At 35.6% G+C, this 17,219-nt stretch overlaps 1 protein-coding gene across 8 annotated transcripts in view; it reads left to right on the forward strand.

Moving 5' to 3' along the window:
- The window catches only part of CFAP54 (cilia and flagella associated protein 54), a 363,952-nt gene that overhangs the window by 72,871 nt on the left and 273,862 nt on the right, over positions 1 to 17,219 (forward strand). For all 8 annotated transcript variants that reach the window (XR_013522378.1, XR_004728978.3, XR_013522376.1 and 5 more), the window contains 3 exons: positions 5,594 to 5,770; positions 9,429 to 9,521; positions 9,759 to 9,944. Coding sequence is in view for 2 of the 8 variants with exons in the window: in XM_017976307.4 (XP_017831796.4) it covers positions 5,594 to 5,770; positions 9,429 to 9,521; positions 9,759 to 9,944 (456 nt within the window). In the remaining 6 variants the exon portion in view is untranslated. The remainder of the gene's footprint in view (positions 1 to 5,593; positions 5,771 to 9,428; positions 9,522 to 9,758; positions 9,945 to 17,219) is intronic.

Below are 17,219 nucleotides of genomic sequence, written 5' to 3' on the forward strand. Positions count from 1 at the left end.
CTCTGTTTCATTCGGTTTTGTCATCAGAACTATTATTATTTCTCTTTCACTTTAAGCACTCTGGGACATTCCTTTTGAACTTTTTGGTGCTTTAGATATATTTTCCTCTATCAGACTGCCATTTCTTTCTGTGTTTTCTCTTAGATTTATCTTATTACTTGTATATTTTATTCTAAGCAATATTCCTTCTCAAGATTCCTGGATATGACTTCATCTACTTTTCATCATTTTCTGCAGTGTACATTATAATGTTGAGAACCCAGAATATACCTCAGGGAGGTCGACCAGATATGTAGGAAATATGGCACTTTCTCATTCCAGTCCTGTGATAGTTGTTTACATATGTCTTAGTCACACCCTCAAGATTGCCCTGCATCTTTCCATTAGTGTTTTGCTGCACTGTGGGCGCTAAGCCTGTGTCAAGTGTATTTAACATCAATCTGTACTTATAAGCTTTGAGTAACTTCTGAAGAGAGGCAGGTTTCATTTTCTCTAATGGAAACTATATGCAAAGAAATTTACATTCAGACAAAAATACTTTGGACTTCATTACAGTGGTTTTTGTGGCATATTGCAATGCAAACCACTACTGAAAGAACACTTAGAATTTATTTTCATTGTGAGTTGGTGTGCAAATCCCCTTTCCATTGAGATTCCTTGGCTGAGTCCCTGTGATAGGTAAAGGCTCATATCTTCTTTCAAAGTTTCTAAACCTTTATAATTTGCTAGGTACTGTGCTAGAAAATGCAAGATGTAATGATATAGTTATTTTTTATTGATATGTCAAGGAAAGCCTACTTTTTTTGGAAATAAAAAAGTCTTTATTTGCATATTTAATCCATATATAAACACAAATAATCCAAAATACCAACAAAAATATAAAAATCTATTGTTTTTCTATGTAATAGCAATAAACAATCAGAAATTTAAAATGTATGCCATTTATAATAGCACTAAACCAGGAAATATATAGGAAGAGAGCTAGCAAAACATGTGTGAGACACAAACTGTTTGTAAAAATAAAACATTGCTGATAAAAATTGAAGAAGATCTAAATAATTGGAGAAATACACCATATTCACATGTTAGAAAACTGAAAATTGTTAATATGTCAATTCCTCTCCAGTTGGTCTATAGATTTATGTATGTTAGTATAATCCTAATTAAAAGTCTTTTTTTCTGGAAATTGACAAGCTCATCTATTGATGTGGAAAATCAAAAGACCTAAACTAGCCAACATTTTTGAAAAAGAGTAAACAGAGTTTGGAAACCCACATTACCTGATTTCAAAACTTGCCATAAAGCTACAGTAATAAGACAATGGAAAAACATATTGAGCTGTAAAACTGAATGGAATTTTGAGATAAACATATATATATATATATATATATATATATATATATATATATATATGGACTTTCAATAAATGTACCAAGGTAATTCAATGAGGGGGAAGAGTAGTCTTATTGAGAAAATGATGCTTGAATAATTTGACATCCATATGGAAAATAACTCATGCCTCATGCCATATACAAAATATTACTCAAAATAGATCGTAATCTTGAATGCAAACCATGAAGCCTTAAAACATCTGGAAGAAAACATAGAAGATCTTTCCGCATGATAACACTGGCTTTTTGAGGTTGAAGATCTTGCGGAATTATATGTAGGTACCAAGTGGAGGAGCTGTGATTCAATCCAAGAGTTTGACTCCATAGTCCTACTTCAATTCTAAGTTTTTCCCCAGACTTCCCAGCTTTTTAGCTATCGCTAGGTAAGGAGTCTTTTGGTGACAGAAACATGAAGATCTCTTGTAGATGGGAAAGCCTACTTCTTGATCTCTGATTAGAGAATGGTTTGTCTATGTTTTGCAATTTTAACAGTTTAGTATTCTAGAGCATTGCTATTATAGACAACATTCAGGTCCATATTGGTAATACTTTCTCATGACTAAGTAGAATTGGTTTCATGGGAACTTTTCCTTCTTGATGTTTTGAGGGATTTTCTGATGTTATTTCTTTTTTTCTAGTTGAAAAACCCCTTAAAAGCCCCAGGCACTTTTTCATAAACAGAATCTTATTAGCAGCTCAATAAATTGGCTTACTTAAGAATCTTATTAGCAGCTCAATAAATTGGCTTACTTAAATTAGGATTCCAGTTAACTAGCATCAGGGCTTGCCTTGAATTATGTTATGAAATTTATCTGATTAACCTAAATCAAGGGCTTTTTTAAAATAAACTTTTCCTTTGTTGCCATTCACTTAAAACTTTAATACTTCTGTTAACCTATTTCAAATGGGGCCATGGGATCTGAGTTAGGGATCTAAAGTAAAATTGATCAAGAGCCAAGGAGAACATTTTAAACATGCTATCTTAAAAGATATAATAAAGATCACCCTTCTTTTTCATCATTTCATATGTCTTATATTCCAAACACATTGATTGAACTTAAAGAGATAAACAAAACACTGTTCTTCCTGCCAAGACACTCAATATTGAGAGGGTGTGGACAGTCAAGTACAGAGGTAGCATATTGTGTAATACCTGCTAAAATAAAGATACTATAAAATGAAAGAAATGACTTATTTAAATACCTGGGCTCTCTTAAAAGATGTTAGAAGAGGTGATATTTGTGTGGGTCTTAAAGCAAAGAGGATATAAGATGCTCCAGGAAGAGAGAATTGCATGGGTAATTCTGAGGCATGAAATAACAGCATTTTAGGAAATGAGTGATTTTTTTTTTTAATGGTTTCAGAGGTTAGGTTGGACAGAGAGTTAGGTATGAGAGAGGGAAAGAGAAGAAAGTGGGATAAGTCTAGAAAATGTAGTCATGATCAAAGTGAAAAGGGCTTTGGAAAAGTTTGCACTTCATCTGGCAACTATTAGAGGAACCATTGAAGAAGTACAAGACTGGAGGTTGATAAGACTAGGGAGAGACTGGGAGAAAGGCGAGAGGGAAAAGGAGATTTACTCACCTGAATCAGTAGTTCCCAATTCTTCCTCTACTTTGGAATTATCCTTGGTGTTTGTAAATAGTACAGATGTTCAAGCCCCACTCCTGGAGATTTTTATTTTGGGGTAGAAATGGACCATTCTCAGTTTTCAATAAACTCCATAGGTGATGCTGATCAACAGCCAAGTTGAGAAATGTCTATGTTATAGCCATGGCAGAATGTAATGTGTTTTACCCCAGTTGGATTCATTGATTTGCAGAAAGAAGATGCAGTGTATTCATTGATATAGTGTTAGAATAAATGTAGTAGTATTCTATGTATTTTATTTAGGATGTTTGCATTTATATCTATAAAATATAAGAAAAGTATTTGTAATTCTTACAAATATATCTGTAAAAAAAGAAGATGCAAGAATTAAGTCAGAAGGTGCTAGTGTCCAAGTGTCCAAGTGGTTCACTGAAGCAGAAACTACCAAGGCAAATTTTAAGATCAAATTTGGAGCCCAGAGAGGTTGGCTAGTCAGTTGAGATGGGGGACAAAGGCAGTTAGCTCGAATAGCAGGATCAGTGGGCCAGTGCTGCTGGTATATTTTACAGGCTCTAAACATAATGCTGAGGAAGGATATGTCTCCAAATTTCCAAGGGTGGTGGGGCATTGGTCTCCTTTCCTTGTATTGCGTAATTTTTCCTTAGGCTGATTTTATCTGTTCTTATGTAATCTGAAATACCTTGGTCTCTACAGCCTGTGATGCAAGTGAAGACACATTAATATTGAATGTTCGAAATATAATAGCTTTTAATCTCCTTTCTGTTCTAGTAGGACTTTCTCCCCTCAAAGTTTTTCCACAACCTCTTAGGGAAATCCCCTTATATTTTATGGCTCTGTCTTCTTCCTCATCAAGACTCTCACATTTTTTGTTGCCCTTCCAGGGAGTCCTGTTCTGTAAAACAACTGCTCTGTGTTTTTATGTGTAGCCATTTTTCAGACCGTTATCAAAGTTATAATAGTTTTATAAAATTATTTGAGAAGATATCTGTTCCTCTCTGTATTTGGAAACATTTAAAATGGCATAGGAATGATCAGTTCTTTGGAATTAAAATGTTTTATTTATGAACTCATTTGAGCCTGACACTGTTACATGAAATAATTTTTGGATGTTTCCAGTTTCTTCCATTATTGTTTCTGTGTTTAGGTTTCTTGCTTTTTGAGTTAATTTGCTGATGACTAATGATGTTGAACATCTTTTCATGTGCTTACTGGCTATTTGTGTCTTTTCTGGAGAAATGTCTATTCAAATTATTTGCCCATATTTAAAAGGGGTTATTTGCCTTTTTATTATTGAGTTATAACAATTCTCAGTTATAACAGTGCATATAAGTGCTGAATGCAAGTCTTTTATCAGATATTTGATTTTGAAAACATTTTCTCCCATTCTGTAGGCTGTCTTTTCACTTTCTTAATGGTATCCTTTGAAACACAAAAGTTTTTGATTCTAATAAAGTCCAACATATCTACTTTTCCTTTTGTCATTGTGCTTTTTGTGTTCCAGAACACTTAAGGTGAAAGAGTAATAATAATAATAATAGTCCTGATATGACAAAACAGAATGTTCCAGAGTGCTTAAAGTGAAAGAAAGAATAGTAGTAGTAATCGTAATTATAATGTCTAACATTTATTGACTGCTTACTCTGTTCCAAAAACTAAGCATTTTAAATGCATCATTGCATTAAATCTTCCAAACACCACTACCTAACTCGAGGTCACAAAGATTTGGTCATATATTTTCTTCTAAGAGTTCTATAATCTTAGCTCTTACATTTGAATGTATTATTCATTTTAAGTTAATATTTGTCTATGGTATGAAATAGGAGTCCAGCTTTATTCTTTTGCATGTAGTGTTTGATTGTCACAGCACCATTTGTTGAAATGATTTTTCTTTCACTTAATTTTAATCTTTACATGTGTTTTTACTTAGAACTCAGAGAGTCTTTGCCTTTTAATTTAATTTAAAAGAAAGTGTAACCCATTTACATGTATTATTGCTTACATATTTAGCCCTGCTTTTGAAATGTTAGGTCAGATTTTTATATTTCTCCTTTGTTTTATGTGTTATCTCTCTATGTATAACCTTTTAACAAAGTGGTTACCTTTCTGTCAGTTTCATAGAATGTATTTTTTCTATTTTATTTCTTCTTGCTGATAGAAACTCTCAATAATACTTATTTCATAAACCACATATACCAATATTTGAGTCACACTTCAGCTGAATTAGGGTAGATGTATAATTCATCAGCATAAATGAAGATGATGGTGTTATAAACTTTTAAGGACAATGAAATATGATGGTAGATACTTAGAATGTTCAATTCAAAATATAATATCTCATATTCATGTATAATAATGATAAAGATATAAGATAGATAAATGTGATGCTATTGGTGATCATGATTAACCTTATTTAGTAGGTATCTTTCACTTTTGCAAAATCATTAAATAGTTGAAATATACATGTATATATTTGAGCGTCTGAGGCTCAAAAAATACATATAAAAAGATAATATTGAATTATAGAATTCTATAAACATAAATAGAGTTCAAGCTCTTGACATGTATTTTTCTATTTTCATATTTCATTATAGGAAGCATATTCTTTAATTGAGAGGATTGAAGCTGAACAAAATGCCCTGTATTCCTATCAGAAATATTTGGAAAGTTCAAAAAGAAAGAAAAGCAGAGTCCCTCCTCCACCTATCCTGCTGTCTCGAACTCATTGTTCTGTGACACTCAAACCTGCTCCATTTACTTCAGAGGTTAAGGTATGGTGTCCAGTATGAGTTTTGCCTCATGCAAAGCAACATAAGTACTTTTACTCCTACCATGGTTCATACTTTGATTGCTTTTAGGAACTGGATAGTCTTATTTGTAAGCACTGGACACTGGATTAATATTGCAAGTCTTATTTATACTTAGTTTCTTCATTACATGTTGCCCCTGCTGCTGTTATATTTATGATATGTATTGTATAGCATTGCTATGCCCAGCTATACTGTGAGAAGAAACAGTAGAGAAGCACCTCCTTGTAAGTATCCTTGTCACCATGACATACCATATGCTGACATCCTCATATGCTCAAGTTGGAAGTCTCACTTATAGTGGAATCAGACATTTGAAGAGGGTGGAAGTTGCTTTCAGAGACAGCGACAGATATGAAGCAGCAGAGTGTGGAAATTCAGAGGTGATGAGTCTAGAGGTTCTGTCCAAAGTCTTTCCAATTAAATGTAGATTCTTTCAATGCAAACATAGGACAACTCCAACCATATTATAAACCGTATATCTTTGTGTGTTTATTGGAGGGTGAGCTTTTTCTCCCATATCTGATGCCGCAGAACTTGGCCTATATATGACTACGAAATTAAGTTTCTTCACAAGAATTTGGTTCTACCTAATTTGTATTTTACAAACTACACTTTCCTCTTTAAGATTATCAACAACATGCTCTTTGATGTTATATAAAAATAAAGTTTTATCTTTGATTCTCTTTAGGATGTTCTGCTTGAAGTTATGTCAACTTGGCTTTGGAGTCAGATTTAGGTTTATAATTCTAGCTCTAACCTTTCCTGGAAGTCTGGCCTTAGAAAAGTTAGATACATTTTCTGAGTTGTTTTGTTTTTTAATTTGGAAAGTGTATTTACTTTGAAGATTAAATGAGACAATGTATCATATTTTTGGCTTATTAACTGATATCTTTCCACTTCTTATATTAAACATAAGTAGTAAAGCTTATTAAAAAACTTGTAATCCCAGTACTTTGGGAAGATGAGGCAGGTGGATTACCTGAGGTCAGGGGTTTGAGTCCATCTTGGCCAACATGGTGAAACCCTGTCTCTACTAAAAATACAAAAAATTAGCCAGGCATTGTGGTGGGCATCTGTGACCCCAGCTACTTAGGAGGCTGAGGCAGGAGAATTGTGGAACCTGGGAGGCAGAGGTTGGAGTGAGCTGAGATCACACTGTACTCCAGCCCGGGTGATAGAGTGAGACTCTGTCTAAAAAAAAAAAAAAAAAAAGTAATGAAGTGATAGACTGTGATTACATTATTGGTGATTTTTTTTTTTTTGGATCTGTCCAATGAGCATTTAAATGTGCTTGCATTCTTTGAGGAGCTTCAGACAAATGGCAAATGGACATCAGTGACAACTGATAACAACCTTCATAATGCTTTATAATTGGGAGAGTAGGGGAATAGAAGTGACATTCATTTTGTACCTAACCATTCTATGATAAATGCATTATTGCTATTGCTAGTGCTTTTAAAGTTAAACTTTGGATTTTTGAAATCTGTTTAAGAATAGAGCTTCATTGATTTTGGAAAATTAGTACAGAATTAAGATCATGTGATTTACCAAGTGTTTTTGTTTGCTTTTATTCAAATATTTGGGTTTCTTTAACCAAAATTTTATTCTTTATGTACTTCAATTTAGTGATTATTTTATATCATAATGCTTGGAAATAGGAAGATAGAAGAGTCTCATGTTTGGCCTATAGTTTTAAGACTCATCAATGAGCACATTATAGAAGTTTGTATGTATTATGCATATTAAGAATTCCAGGAAATTATTACCATCTGTTACCTTCTCAGCACTAGATGGTGCTATGGGCTTAAATAAGTTTTCTGGTTTGAGGCTTCAGCCATCTTTTGTTTTCTCAAAATCTCTTGTTGAGGCATTCATTTCATTAAAGTCTACTTTTATAGTTGAAAATTCTAATGTTATTTACGTTACGTATAAACTCTTCTAAAGTTAGTGCTGATTTGTTCATGATAACTCTACCCTTATGTAGAGTCTAATTACAGATTATTTCTTAGAGTTACACAAATAAGATGTCTTCATCTGTGGAACAAAATAAAAATATAAAGTTGGCTTGTAAAAATGCTTTTAGAGAGAATTTTATCCTCCAAGTTCTGGTTTATATAATAGAACTTGGAGCAATAATGATGTAAGTCATAGCACATAGTCTTTCTGCTGTTTTTCTTCTTTGAAAATGATATCTTTTTGCATGAGAAATCAAAGGAAGTTAGTTTTGCATATTTTTTTCTGAGATTCATCTGATTTTTTTTTTTAGCCCTGCCCTCCAGCTTCCAGGTTCCTTCTGTGTTCTTTTTCCTGTTCTGCCTTTGACTAGTGCTTTTTAATCAGTTGCGCATATCACAATCATTTGATAAATACTCTTTGGAAATACAAAGATTCAGACATTTTCACCAGACATTCTAATACATTGAAGCTAGACAGGCTTGGGTATCTGTAATTTAAGAAAATGGTTGATTCTGCCCAAATTTGTATTTCAAAGAAGTGATTCTGGAGCACAGTCAGGGTTGAGAATCACTTGTGTCAATTGGACATCGTTAGTATTTTTCTATTGACCTGGAGGAAGGAGTAGCAGGCACAAGCTGCAAGAGGTAGTTGCTTCTTAGAGACAACGGCATTTTCCCTTCTTTCTAGGTTGCCTTGTCGTTTAGGAGTTGCCTCTGGGAAGAAGGTAATGACACAGCCATGACCCTTACAACCCCAGCAGTATGGCTTGTTCATAATACTACACCCTCAGGTGTCACTTACCTCCCCTTTTCTCTATAGGGAGAATAGTTCATTTCAATAATGAATCTTCATTATCTTGACACCTTGGCAAAAGGATCATTGTCTAACCATTTACTCAAGATTAAGTTTAGTTGTTTCTTTGGGATTTACATTTTGTGTTTGATTTATGTCTAATTTTTATATTCAAAATATAACATTAAACTACATATAATGTTTCAGAAAGTGTATAAATTGGAGAAAAAAATTGACCCATTAACTACTTGTCATCTTACCATTTTATCATCCAGATCCTACTGCTGTTCTTATTTAGGGTGTTTTCTTCCAGGCTTTTTCATATGTATTTTTACATTTTATTTAAAATATTAGATTTTAATGTCTTGCTTCTCTTGCCACTCGCTTTTTGTGTCACACATTATCATATAAAATATGAAAATCATTTGAGTGTTGGCCTTTTGTTCCCCACGAAGACTAAGTCATTTTGGGAGTCAACCCCAGCCAGTATCTGTCTGATGTTGGGCAAATTTATTTAACATCTCTGCATCTCCATTTCCTGTGAAGCAAAATGACAATAGTAACCTCATCTCATAGAGTTGTACATATTAGAAAATTTCTGTAAATTTCTTATTAGCAGTGGGAACTGCTCAATTAATGGTGGTTAAAATAATTAATAGTAAATATTATTTTAGTCTTAATTGTCCCAGTAAACTAGCTAAGGTTACTTTTACTTTTTAAAAATTAAACTTCAGTATATTTGTAAACTTCAATTTTATGTTTTAAAACTTGAATAGTTAGATTTTTATTTAGAAAAGTTTTTTTTTTTTTTTTTTTGCTACATTGATATAAAAGAATGCCTTTTAAACAGGGTCATTTCTCTCCTCTGCAGGTCTCTTGGTACTGCATTTTGGGTTGCAAAGCAGAAGGAAGTTATGGAAAAGTACGGCTAAACAATAATCATCTCCCAAATTCAGGAGATGCGGTACGTCAAATTCAGTGTCAGGAGATCTTACTGAAGCCTTATGATAATTAAATTTTTTGATGAATTCATTGTTTTGGTGAATCTCTCTAATTTCCACTTGAATCATAACTAAAATCCAACAGTGACTAAGGGAAAAGTTGTTTTTTTTTTTTAAATAGAAGGTTTACTTAATTGTCTTTAAAAAGTCATGTTATTTTAATTTTCCATGTATAACTTGAAATATATTTTTCTTAATAGATACCAGCTGACGGTAAAAGCATTTTTGAAGTGAAGGGTTTAGAAACCAATGAAAAATATGTATTTGCAGTTGCTGCCTATTCTAATAATGGAAAGCTTGCTGGGGGTGCTATTGGGGAGACAACTAAACCAATTCTGGTTTATCCACCCCTTTCTACTATTACTGCTCGGATGTTCCTCACACAGGTAGAAGAGATTTCTGCTCATTTTTCTGCTATGTTTTTTTCTCTTAAGCAGTTACAAAGTAATTTTTGATGGAAATAAAAATCACAGCAGATTTTCTAAAGCTCCTATAACACGTATTTTCCATTACTACAGTTTTGTCTTATAAAATAGGAATCATTCCTTCTCTTATTAGTGAATTTGCTTTTTGACAATAACATTTTTTTTTCTGGATTACAAATGTAACACATATGTATTAATTTTAGAAATGCTGAAAAATACTGAAATGCACGAAGAAGAAATAAATGTTATGTGTTATCTTATCATCCAGAGTAGCAGAGTTCTTACCCTGGGGCAATTCTGTCAATGTCTAGAGAAATTTTTGGTTGTCACAAACTAGAGGGGTGCTACTGACATCTAGTGAGTAGAGGCCAGGGAGTCTGATAAACACCCTACAATGTTCAGGATAGCCTTCATAGCAGAGAATTATCCAGCATAAAATGTCGGTGGTGTCAAGACTGAGAAACCCTAATCCAGAGATATCCTTTTATTTTTGTGTATCTATATGCCTATTGATCTAATTGATACATATATATATATACACACACACATGCATACACATATGTACATAAACTTAGGTACAACATATAATTTTAATCATAGCATATATATTATTTTACATCCTGATATTTTCACTTAACATATAATTGACGTTTCTCTATTCTATTAAGTATTCTTCAAGAACAATTTTTAATGGTTCCATGGTATTGAATCTTATGGATATATAATAGTTTGTTAATAATTCTCCATTGCTAAACATCTAGATACTTTCCAGTCTTTTGCTATTATAAACAAAGCTGTGCTGCACATCTTTGTATATAAATCTTTACCTACATCCATCATTAATTTCTTTGGATAAATTTATAAAAGTAAAACTGGGTCAGTAGAGGCAGACAGACCTGAGTTCAAATTCCAGCTCCTCAGAGTAGCCCTGTGATAGTGGACAAGTAATTTTCATCTGTGAAGCAAGGGTAATAGTAGTAGCTACTTCTTGAGGTATGATGCGTATTAAATGGAATTATGCTTAGCAAATATTTAATGGTAGCACTTATCACACAGTAGGCACTGAATAAATATTATCGTTTTTAGTTAGGGATATACTGATGAATAAATGTTTTTGCTGAAATAGTTGTTGCCTGACTTAAAACATATCACCAGTGAAGAGGATGCTAGAAAGAGTGACTTATTGACCTAGGTCTCAAGGATCTAATTTTAAACCTATTGTTGTCTGTAGAGCTAATGGCTCTTCTAAATTTTGTTATGCTATTTTTCGCTTAACAGTTGATTAATATTATAAGCTAAGATCTTAGTGGCAATTTACATATCATATTTTTCAAAGAAAATTAAATTGAGAGAATTACTAGGATTTGTCTAGTATTGGTTTAGCATGTCATACTGGCTCATGATTTTCTGATGTTTTGATATCTTTGGAATCTAATATATTCCCTAATTTGCAGTGATGGAGTTATTGTGAGGAACTGAATATTTCATCAAGGCCTAATTTTTCTCCAGGGAGTGGTTTGACTCTTGGGCTTAATTTGGCAGAACTTTCATTGGAAGTTAATAAAACTAAGTCAGAGCTATACTGCTGGGATAATGAGAAGTGTCATGAAGTAATGACCTGTGTTTTTTTTTACTGACACTATATTTGCAGTTCTGTAGTTCATTTATGATGGTTTATGAGCATTCTGTCTCATAATGTGAAGTGGCTAAAGCAAACCTTTCTCACTTATTAAACCTCCTTAATTTACAACTTAAGTTTAAGCTTTTAAGTTTCAGCAAGTTAATGTACCTCAAGTTTGCAAGTGCAATCTACTTTTCATGAGAGTGGCTAGTTTCTAGTTTCAGGACAGTTCTCTTCTTAAAACATGTTATTATTAATATTTGATAGTAAAGCATGGAGACATTTTACTAAATGCCTGTGATTAACTTGGCTTTGGGGACTTTAGGTTGTACTTTTACTCAGCATTATTCTGTAAACATTAATAAAATCAAGTGATTCTTTACTAGGCTTTCTCTAAATGTAGAAGACTATTAGTTTAGTCTATCTGGAATTTTTTTTTTTTGAACAACCTTTTTGAATTATACATTTTCTGAGGCTATTTTTCTCTTCTTTTCATACTATTTCTTTTTATTCCTCCTTTTTAAGTAGAAAATGACTAGATAATATGATATAAATGTAGAAGAGTAGAAATCTGTGAGCAGGATTCTGATCTTGACCTTGGAGACTGATTTTAAGCCAATTGTTTGGCCTCAATTTTCCTGTCTGTAAAATAGGTGGAAGACAAAATTCGATATTCTGGTGAATTGTTGAACTACTAAATCAAACAGCGAGTGGACACAATGGCTTGCTGAGATAAGGAAAGGAGGAATGTCATTTATTTAAAAACTACTGTGTACCAGACATTTAAAATTTATTATTCCACTTATTACAATAACTCCATGAGGTAGTATGATTACTTTCATTTTAGAATTGAGGGAACAGATTAATTTAATCCTTTCTTTATCAATCCCACGGTATCCCTAAAAGGGTGTCTCAGAGAGGTTAAGAAATGTACCCAAAGTTGCTCAGGTAGCAGATGTCAAGCTTGAATCTTGGACCAGCTCATGCCTTTCAACAGCTCTGTCCAGGTTCCAGGAAGTCATGTATTGGACACCTAACATGTGCCAAGTCTTCTAGAACCTGCATTTCTCCAATCTATTAAGTGACCCTCTGCTCCTTAGAGAGCTCCTCTCCTCTTTAACTGCCTTCCTTCCCTTTCACTGTCTTTATCTTTCTCTATCAATTTTCTTTTTATTCTCTCCCTGTGTTGGTATTAATTAGCAGATCTTCATGATTTATTTTGGCAGTAGAGTTTGATGTTGGAACATGAATGCTTTCTTAGCAATCACGATGGTGACAGGTGAAAAGGAAATGAAGTTCACACATCTCTCACTTTGTATGTGAATTCCTTTTTTTTTTTGAGACGGAGTCTTGCTGTGTTGCCCAGACTGGAGTGCGCTAGTGCGATCTTGGCTCACTGCAACCTCCACCTCCCAGGTTCAAGCAATTCTCTGCCTCAGCCTCCTGAGTAGTTGGATTACAGTCACCCACCACCACACCCTAATTTTTTATATTTTTAGTATAGACAGGGTTTCCCCATCTTGGCCAGGCTGGTCTTGAACTCCTGACCTCATGATCCACCCACCTCAGCCTCCCAAAGTGCTGGGATTACGAGCGTGAGCCACCACACCTGTCCCTCTATGTGAATTCATTAAAACCCATTATTAACCAAAACCACTTTGACTGATAATGGTTTGCCTTTTATTTTTTATTTAAAAAAAAATAGGCCCAGTGTGGTGGCTCACGCCTGTAATCCCCGCACTTCAGGAGACTGAGGCAGGCAGATTACTTGAGCTCAGAAGTTCAAGATCAGCCTGGACAACATGGTGAAACCCCATCTCTATTAAAAATACAAAAATTAGCTGGACATGGTGGCATGCACCTGTAATCCCAGTTACTTGGGAGGCTGAGGTGGGAGGATTGGTTGGGCCCAGGAGGTGTTAGCCTGGGTGACAAAGTGAGTACCAGTCTCAAAAAAGAAAAAAAAGAGTTTCAGGTAAAGAAGTCATCTCCATTTTTAAAGCTCTTTTTAACTCTTCTTTTCCCCCTCATCCTCTAACTGAAGATTACCACTCTTTCCACTTATCTATTTATGGATGAATCATTTAGTCAATGTTTGTCTTGTGCCAGGTTATATGCTAGATATCATCACTTCATCCTTTAAAATATGCTTTTTATCAATCTCATTACCATGACACTAGCGCTTGTTTAGCTAATTCTGACTTAGGGTTTCAGTTAAGACCCTGCTTGTAAGTCATGGAACCAGCCTAGCTTGGGTAATGCAGCTAGGCGTTGTCAATGCAGCAGAGTCCAGGCAGCTCTAGGTCTCATACTTCTGGTTCTTTCTGGTATGTCTGCTTTCTTGTATTTTCTCTAAAGATTGGCTTTTGTTACTTCTCCACCTTTGGAGGAAAGATGGCAGTTCCTGAGTTTTTATATATCCCTCAATTTCAGGTATAAACAGAGAATAGCTGACTGGCTCCTAATTGTGGTTCCAAATTCCTGGGAAAGAGAATGTGACTGGCCCACCCAGCATAATAAAGTGTCTGATTTTTTTTTTTTTTTTTTTTTTTGAGATGGTCTCACTCTGTCACCCAGGCTGGAATGCCACTGATCTTATTTTTGATGTTTGACAACTGACTTGTAACTTGTCTTTATTTATTTACTTTCTTCGAGACAGTCTTACTCCAGGTTGGAGTGCAGTGGTGCAATCTCAGCTCACCGCAACTTCTGCCTCCTGAGTTCAAGTGATTCTCCTGCCTCAGCCTTCTGTGTAGCTGGGATTACAGGAGTGCGCCACCACAGCCGGCTGATTTTTGTATGTTTAGTAGAGGTGGGGTTTCATCATGTTGGCCAGGCTGGTCTTGAACTCCTCACTTTAGGTGGTCTGCCCACCTTGGCCTCCCAAAGTGCTGGAATTATAGGCGTCAGACATGGTACCCAGCTGTAACTTGTTTTTAATCCTGACCCTTCTTTTTAACCTTTGGCCCCACATCTGGGCAGGACTATAAGAAGGCCTGTGAGCTCACCTTCTTATTTGGTGGCAGCAGGAAATTTAAACCTCCCAGCCAGCATGCACTTTCCCCAGTCCTATCTCTCAACTCCTAGGAAAGTCCAACCTGCTTTCTCCTTCTGCTTTGCCCAAGCCAGTTCAGACAGACTCGTGCTTGCCAAGCTCTCCCCAGAAGTCCCTGGTGTAAGCAGTATACTTTCTCTAAAATTCTCCTGCTGTGTGGAGTGTCATAAGTCTTAACATCAGAACCAAACTTTGGATGGGGGCCTGTCTTGCTTTGCAGGAGAGGTTCTAAAACACCCAGCATGAGTCAGGCACTCACTCTGGCCCTATTAACCATGCTATAGTTTAGTACAACTGTTGGGTGTCCTTCTCTGTGGGTAGAGGGAAATTATCAGGAAAAGAGAATTTTTAAATTAATTCAACACATTATTTGAGTGCATACTCTGCCAGGCATTGCCCCAGGTTAGTGACTCTAAAACTTGAGTGCACATAGGAATGACTTGGAGCGCTGGTTAAGCAGATGGCTAGGTCCCACTGCCAGAGTTTATGATTCACTAGGTCTGAATTTGGGGCTGGGAATTTGCATTTCTAACAAGTTCCTGGGTGATGCTGATGGCCCAGGGACCACACTTTTGGAACTGCTATTGTAAGCAACATGAACAAAATGCCATGGTAGGAGCTGGGTAATAAACAGTGACCACGGTAAACAAGTAAATGATCTAGTATTTCAGAAGACAGTGTGTGCTATGGAAAAACCAAGTGGAGTGTGTAAAACGAATTGGAAATACGAAGTAGGGGAATGGAATGTAGATTGCAATATTAAATAGGGTGATCACGAAAGGTGAGATTTAAGCAGAGACTTGAAGGAGGTGAAGGAATGGCTCTCTAGGGGAAGAGCCTTCACAGAAGGAACAGCTAGAGCAAGCACCGTAAGGTTTTCAGGAGTGTACCTGGTATGCTTCATAGATGACAGCAGGAAGCTTTGTGTGGCTGGAGCACAGGGACCCATGGAGAGTAAAAGGATAGGTCAAGCTGCTAAGAGGTGAGTGGGTAGATGGGGAGCAGATCATGAAAAGACTTCCAGGGCATTACAGGGACTTTGGCTTTTGACTTGAGCGAAGTGAACAGCGATTGGACAGTTTGGAGTAGTGGTGTGACGTAATGTGACTCCTGTTTTTAAAGGTTCACCCTGGCTGCTACATTGGAAATAGAGCATAAGGGGGTAGAGTGACAGCACCAACCACTGCTGTAACCAAGTGAGAGGTGAAGGTGGCTTGGCCAGTGTGGAAGTGGTTGATGTGGTGAGAAGTGGTTAGCATCCGGACATGTACTGAAGGAGGAGTTAACAAGAGTCCATAAAGAGAAAAATAAAACATGACTCTAAGGTATTAGCTGAGCAATTGAAGGGACAGAGTTGACATCACCGAGTTGGGGAAGGCTGTGAGTGGTGGAGATTTGGGGCAAGTGGGAGATCAGTTCGAGGCATGCTGAGGTAAGGTATGTAGCGTATATGGAGAGAATTGTTGAGTAATCAGATGTATGAATCTGGAGTTTGGGGAAGAGGTCGGCAGGAGAGGGATATGAGAGTAGTCATGTGATGAAACTAGGCAGCTGGATGGTATCACAAGAAATGAGGGTAGACAGAAAAGAGGAGCAGTTCAAAGAGTGAACCCCCAGGCATACCAATATAAAGAGATTGAGGACAAGACGTAAAGGGAAAACCAAGTGTGGAGTCCTGGAAGCCAAGTGAAGGTCAGGCATCAAGAGGAAGGTGTCTACTGTACTTCATTATTTCATTCGTCTTTTTGTGCTTCTTCCTCATTTTAATTCAGTCCCTCTAAAATCTGTTCTGCACATCACTACCAGGACCATGTTAACTCTTTTTGAACATGCTTATCTCATTGCACTTCTCTGTTAAGAAAACCTCATAAAATCTCACGGTTTTATAAACCTTAGTTTTATCACAATATCTTTTCTTGTTTTGCAGTGTTAGCGAATTGGACAAATAACATTATTTTAGAAAGGATACATTTTATAAGAAAAGAACAGTTAATTCTAGTTTCACCAACCCTCTTACACATTATGTTATTGCTTTCCATGATAAATCTTAATAATTATATATTTTAATTATACATATTTGTATTTCAGTGACCACTTAGTACAGCTGTGTCGTTGGATGAATGTAGCCCAGAGAAGTGACTCATTTACCACTCTCAGACTTGGCCTCACTGTTTTTACTGACTGTCAGGCTCTGTACAAATTATTCTACTTCTCAGGGTTCTAGTTTCCTCATTCACAAATAGGGATGGCAATACAGCTCACTTTGTAGAACTTTGATGAAGAATAAATACAGTAATGCACATCAAGTGCTTAGTCCAGTACTTGACATCTTTAAATTCTTCCATCTGATTCAAGGCCTTCTGAAATCATGTCCAATCATATTACCCACTTTTACTTTTTCATCTATTCCCCCTCAGACCTTGGAGGGATGAAACGTCTACTTTTTTTCTTTTTTCAAACTCTGAGCTGTCTCTCTAGTCTTTCCTAAATGTACTTCAATTTCTGTACCTTTTGCAGATTCTGTCTTAACTGTGCCGATCGGAATCTTATCTCTGTCTTA

This window comes from Callithrix jacchus, chromosome 9 (genome assembly GCF_049354715.1).
Source record: "Callithrix jacchus isolate 240 chromosome 9, calJac240_pri, whole genome shotgun sequence".
In the NCBI taxonomy this organism is placed as follows: Eukaryota; Metazoa; Chordata; class Mammalia; order Primates; family Cebidae; genus Callithrix; species Callithrix jacchus.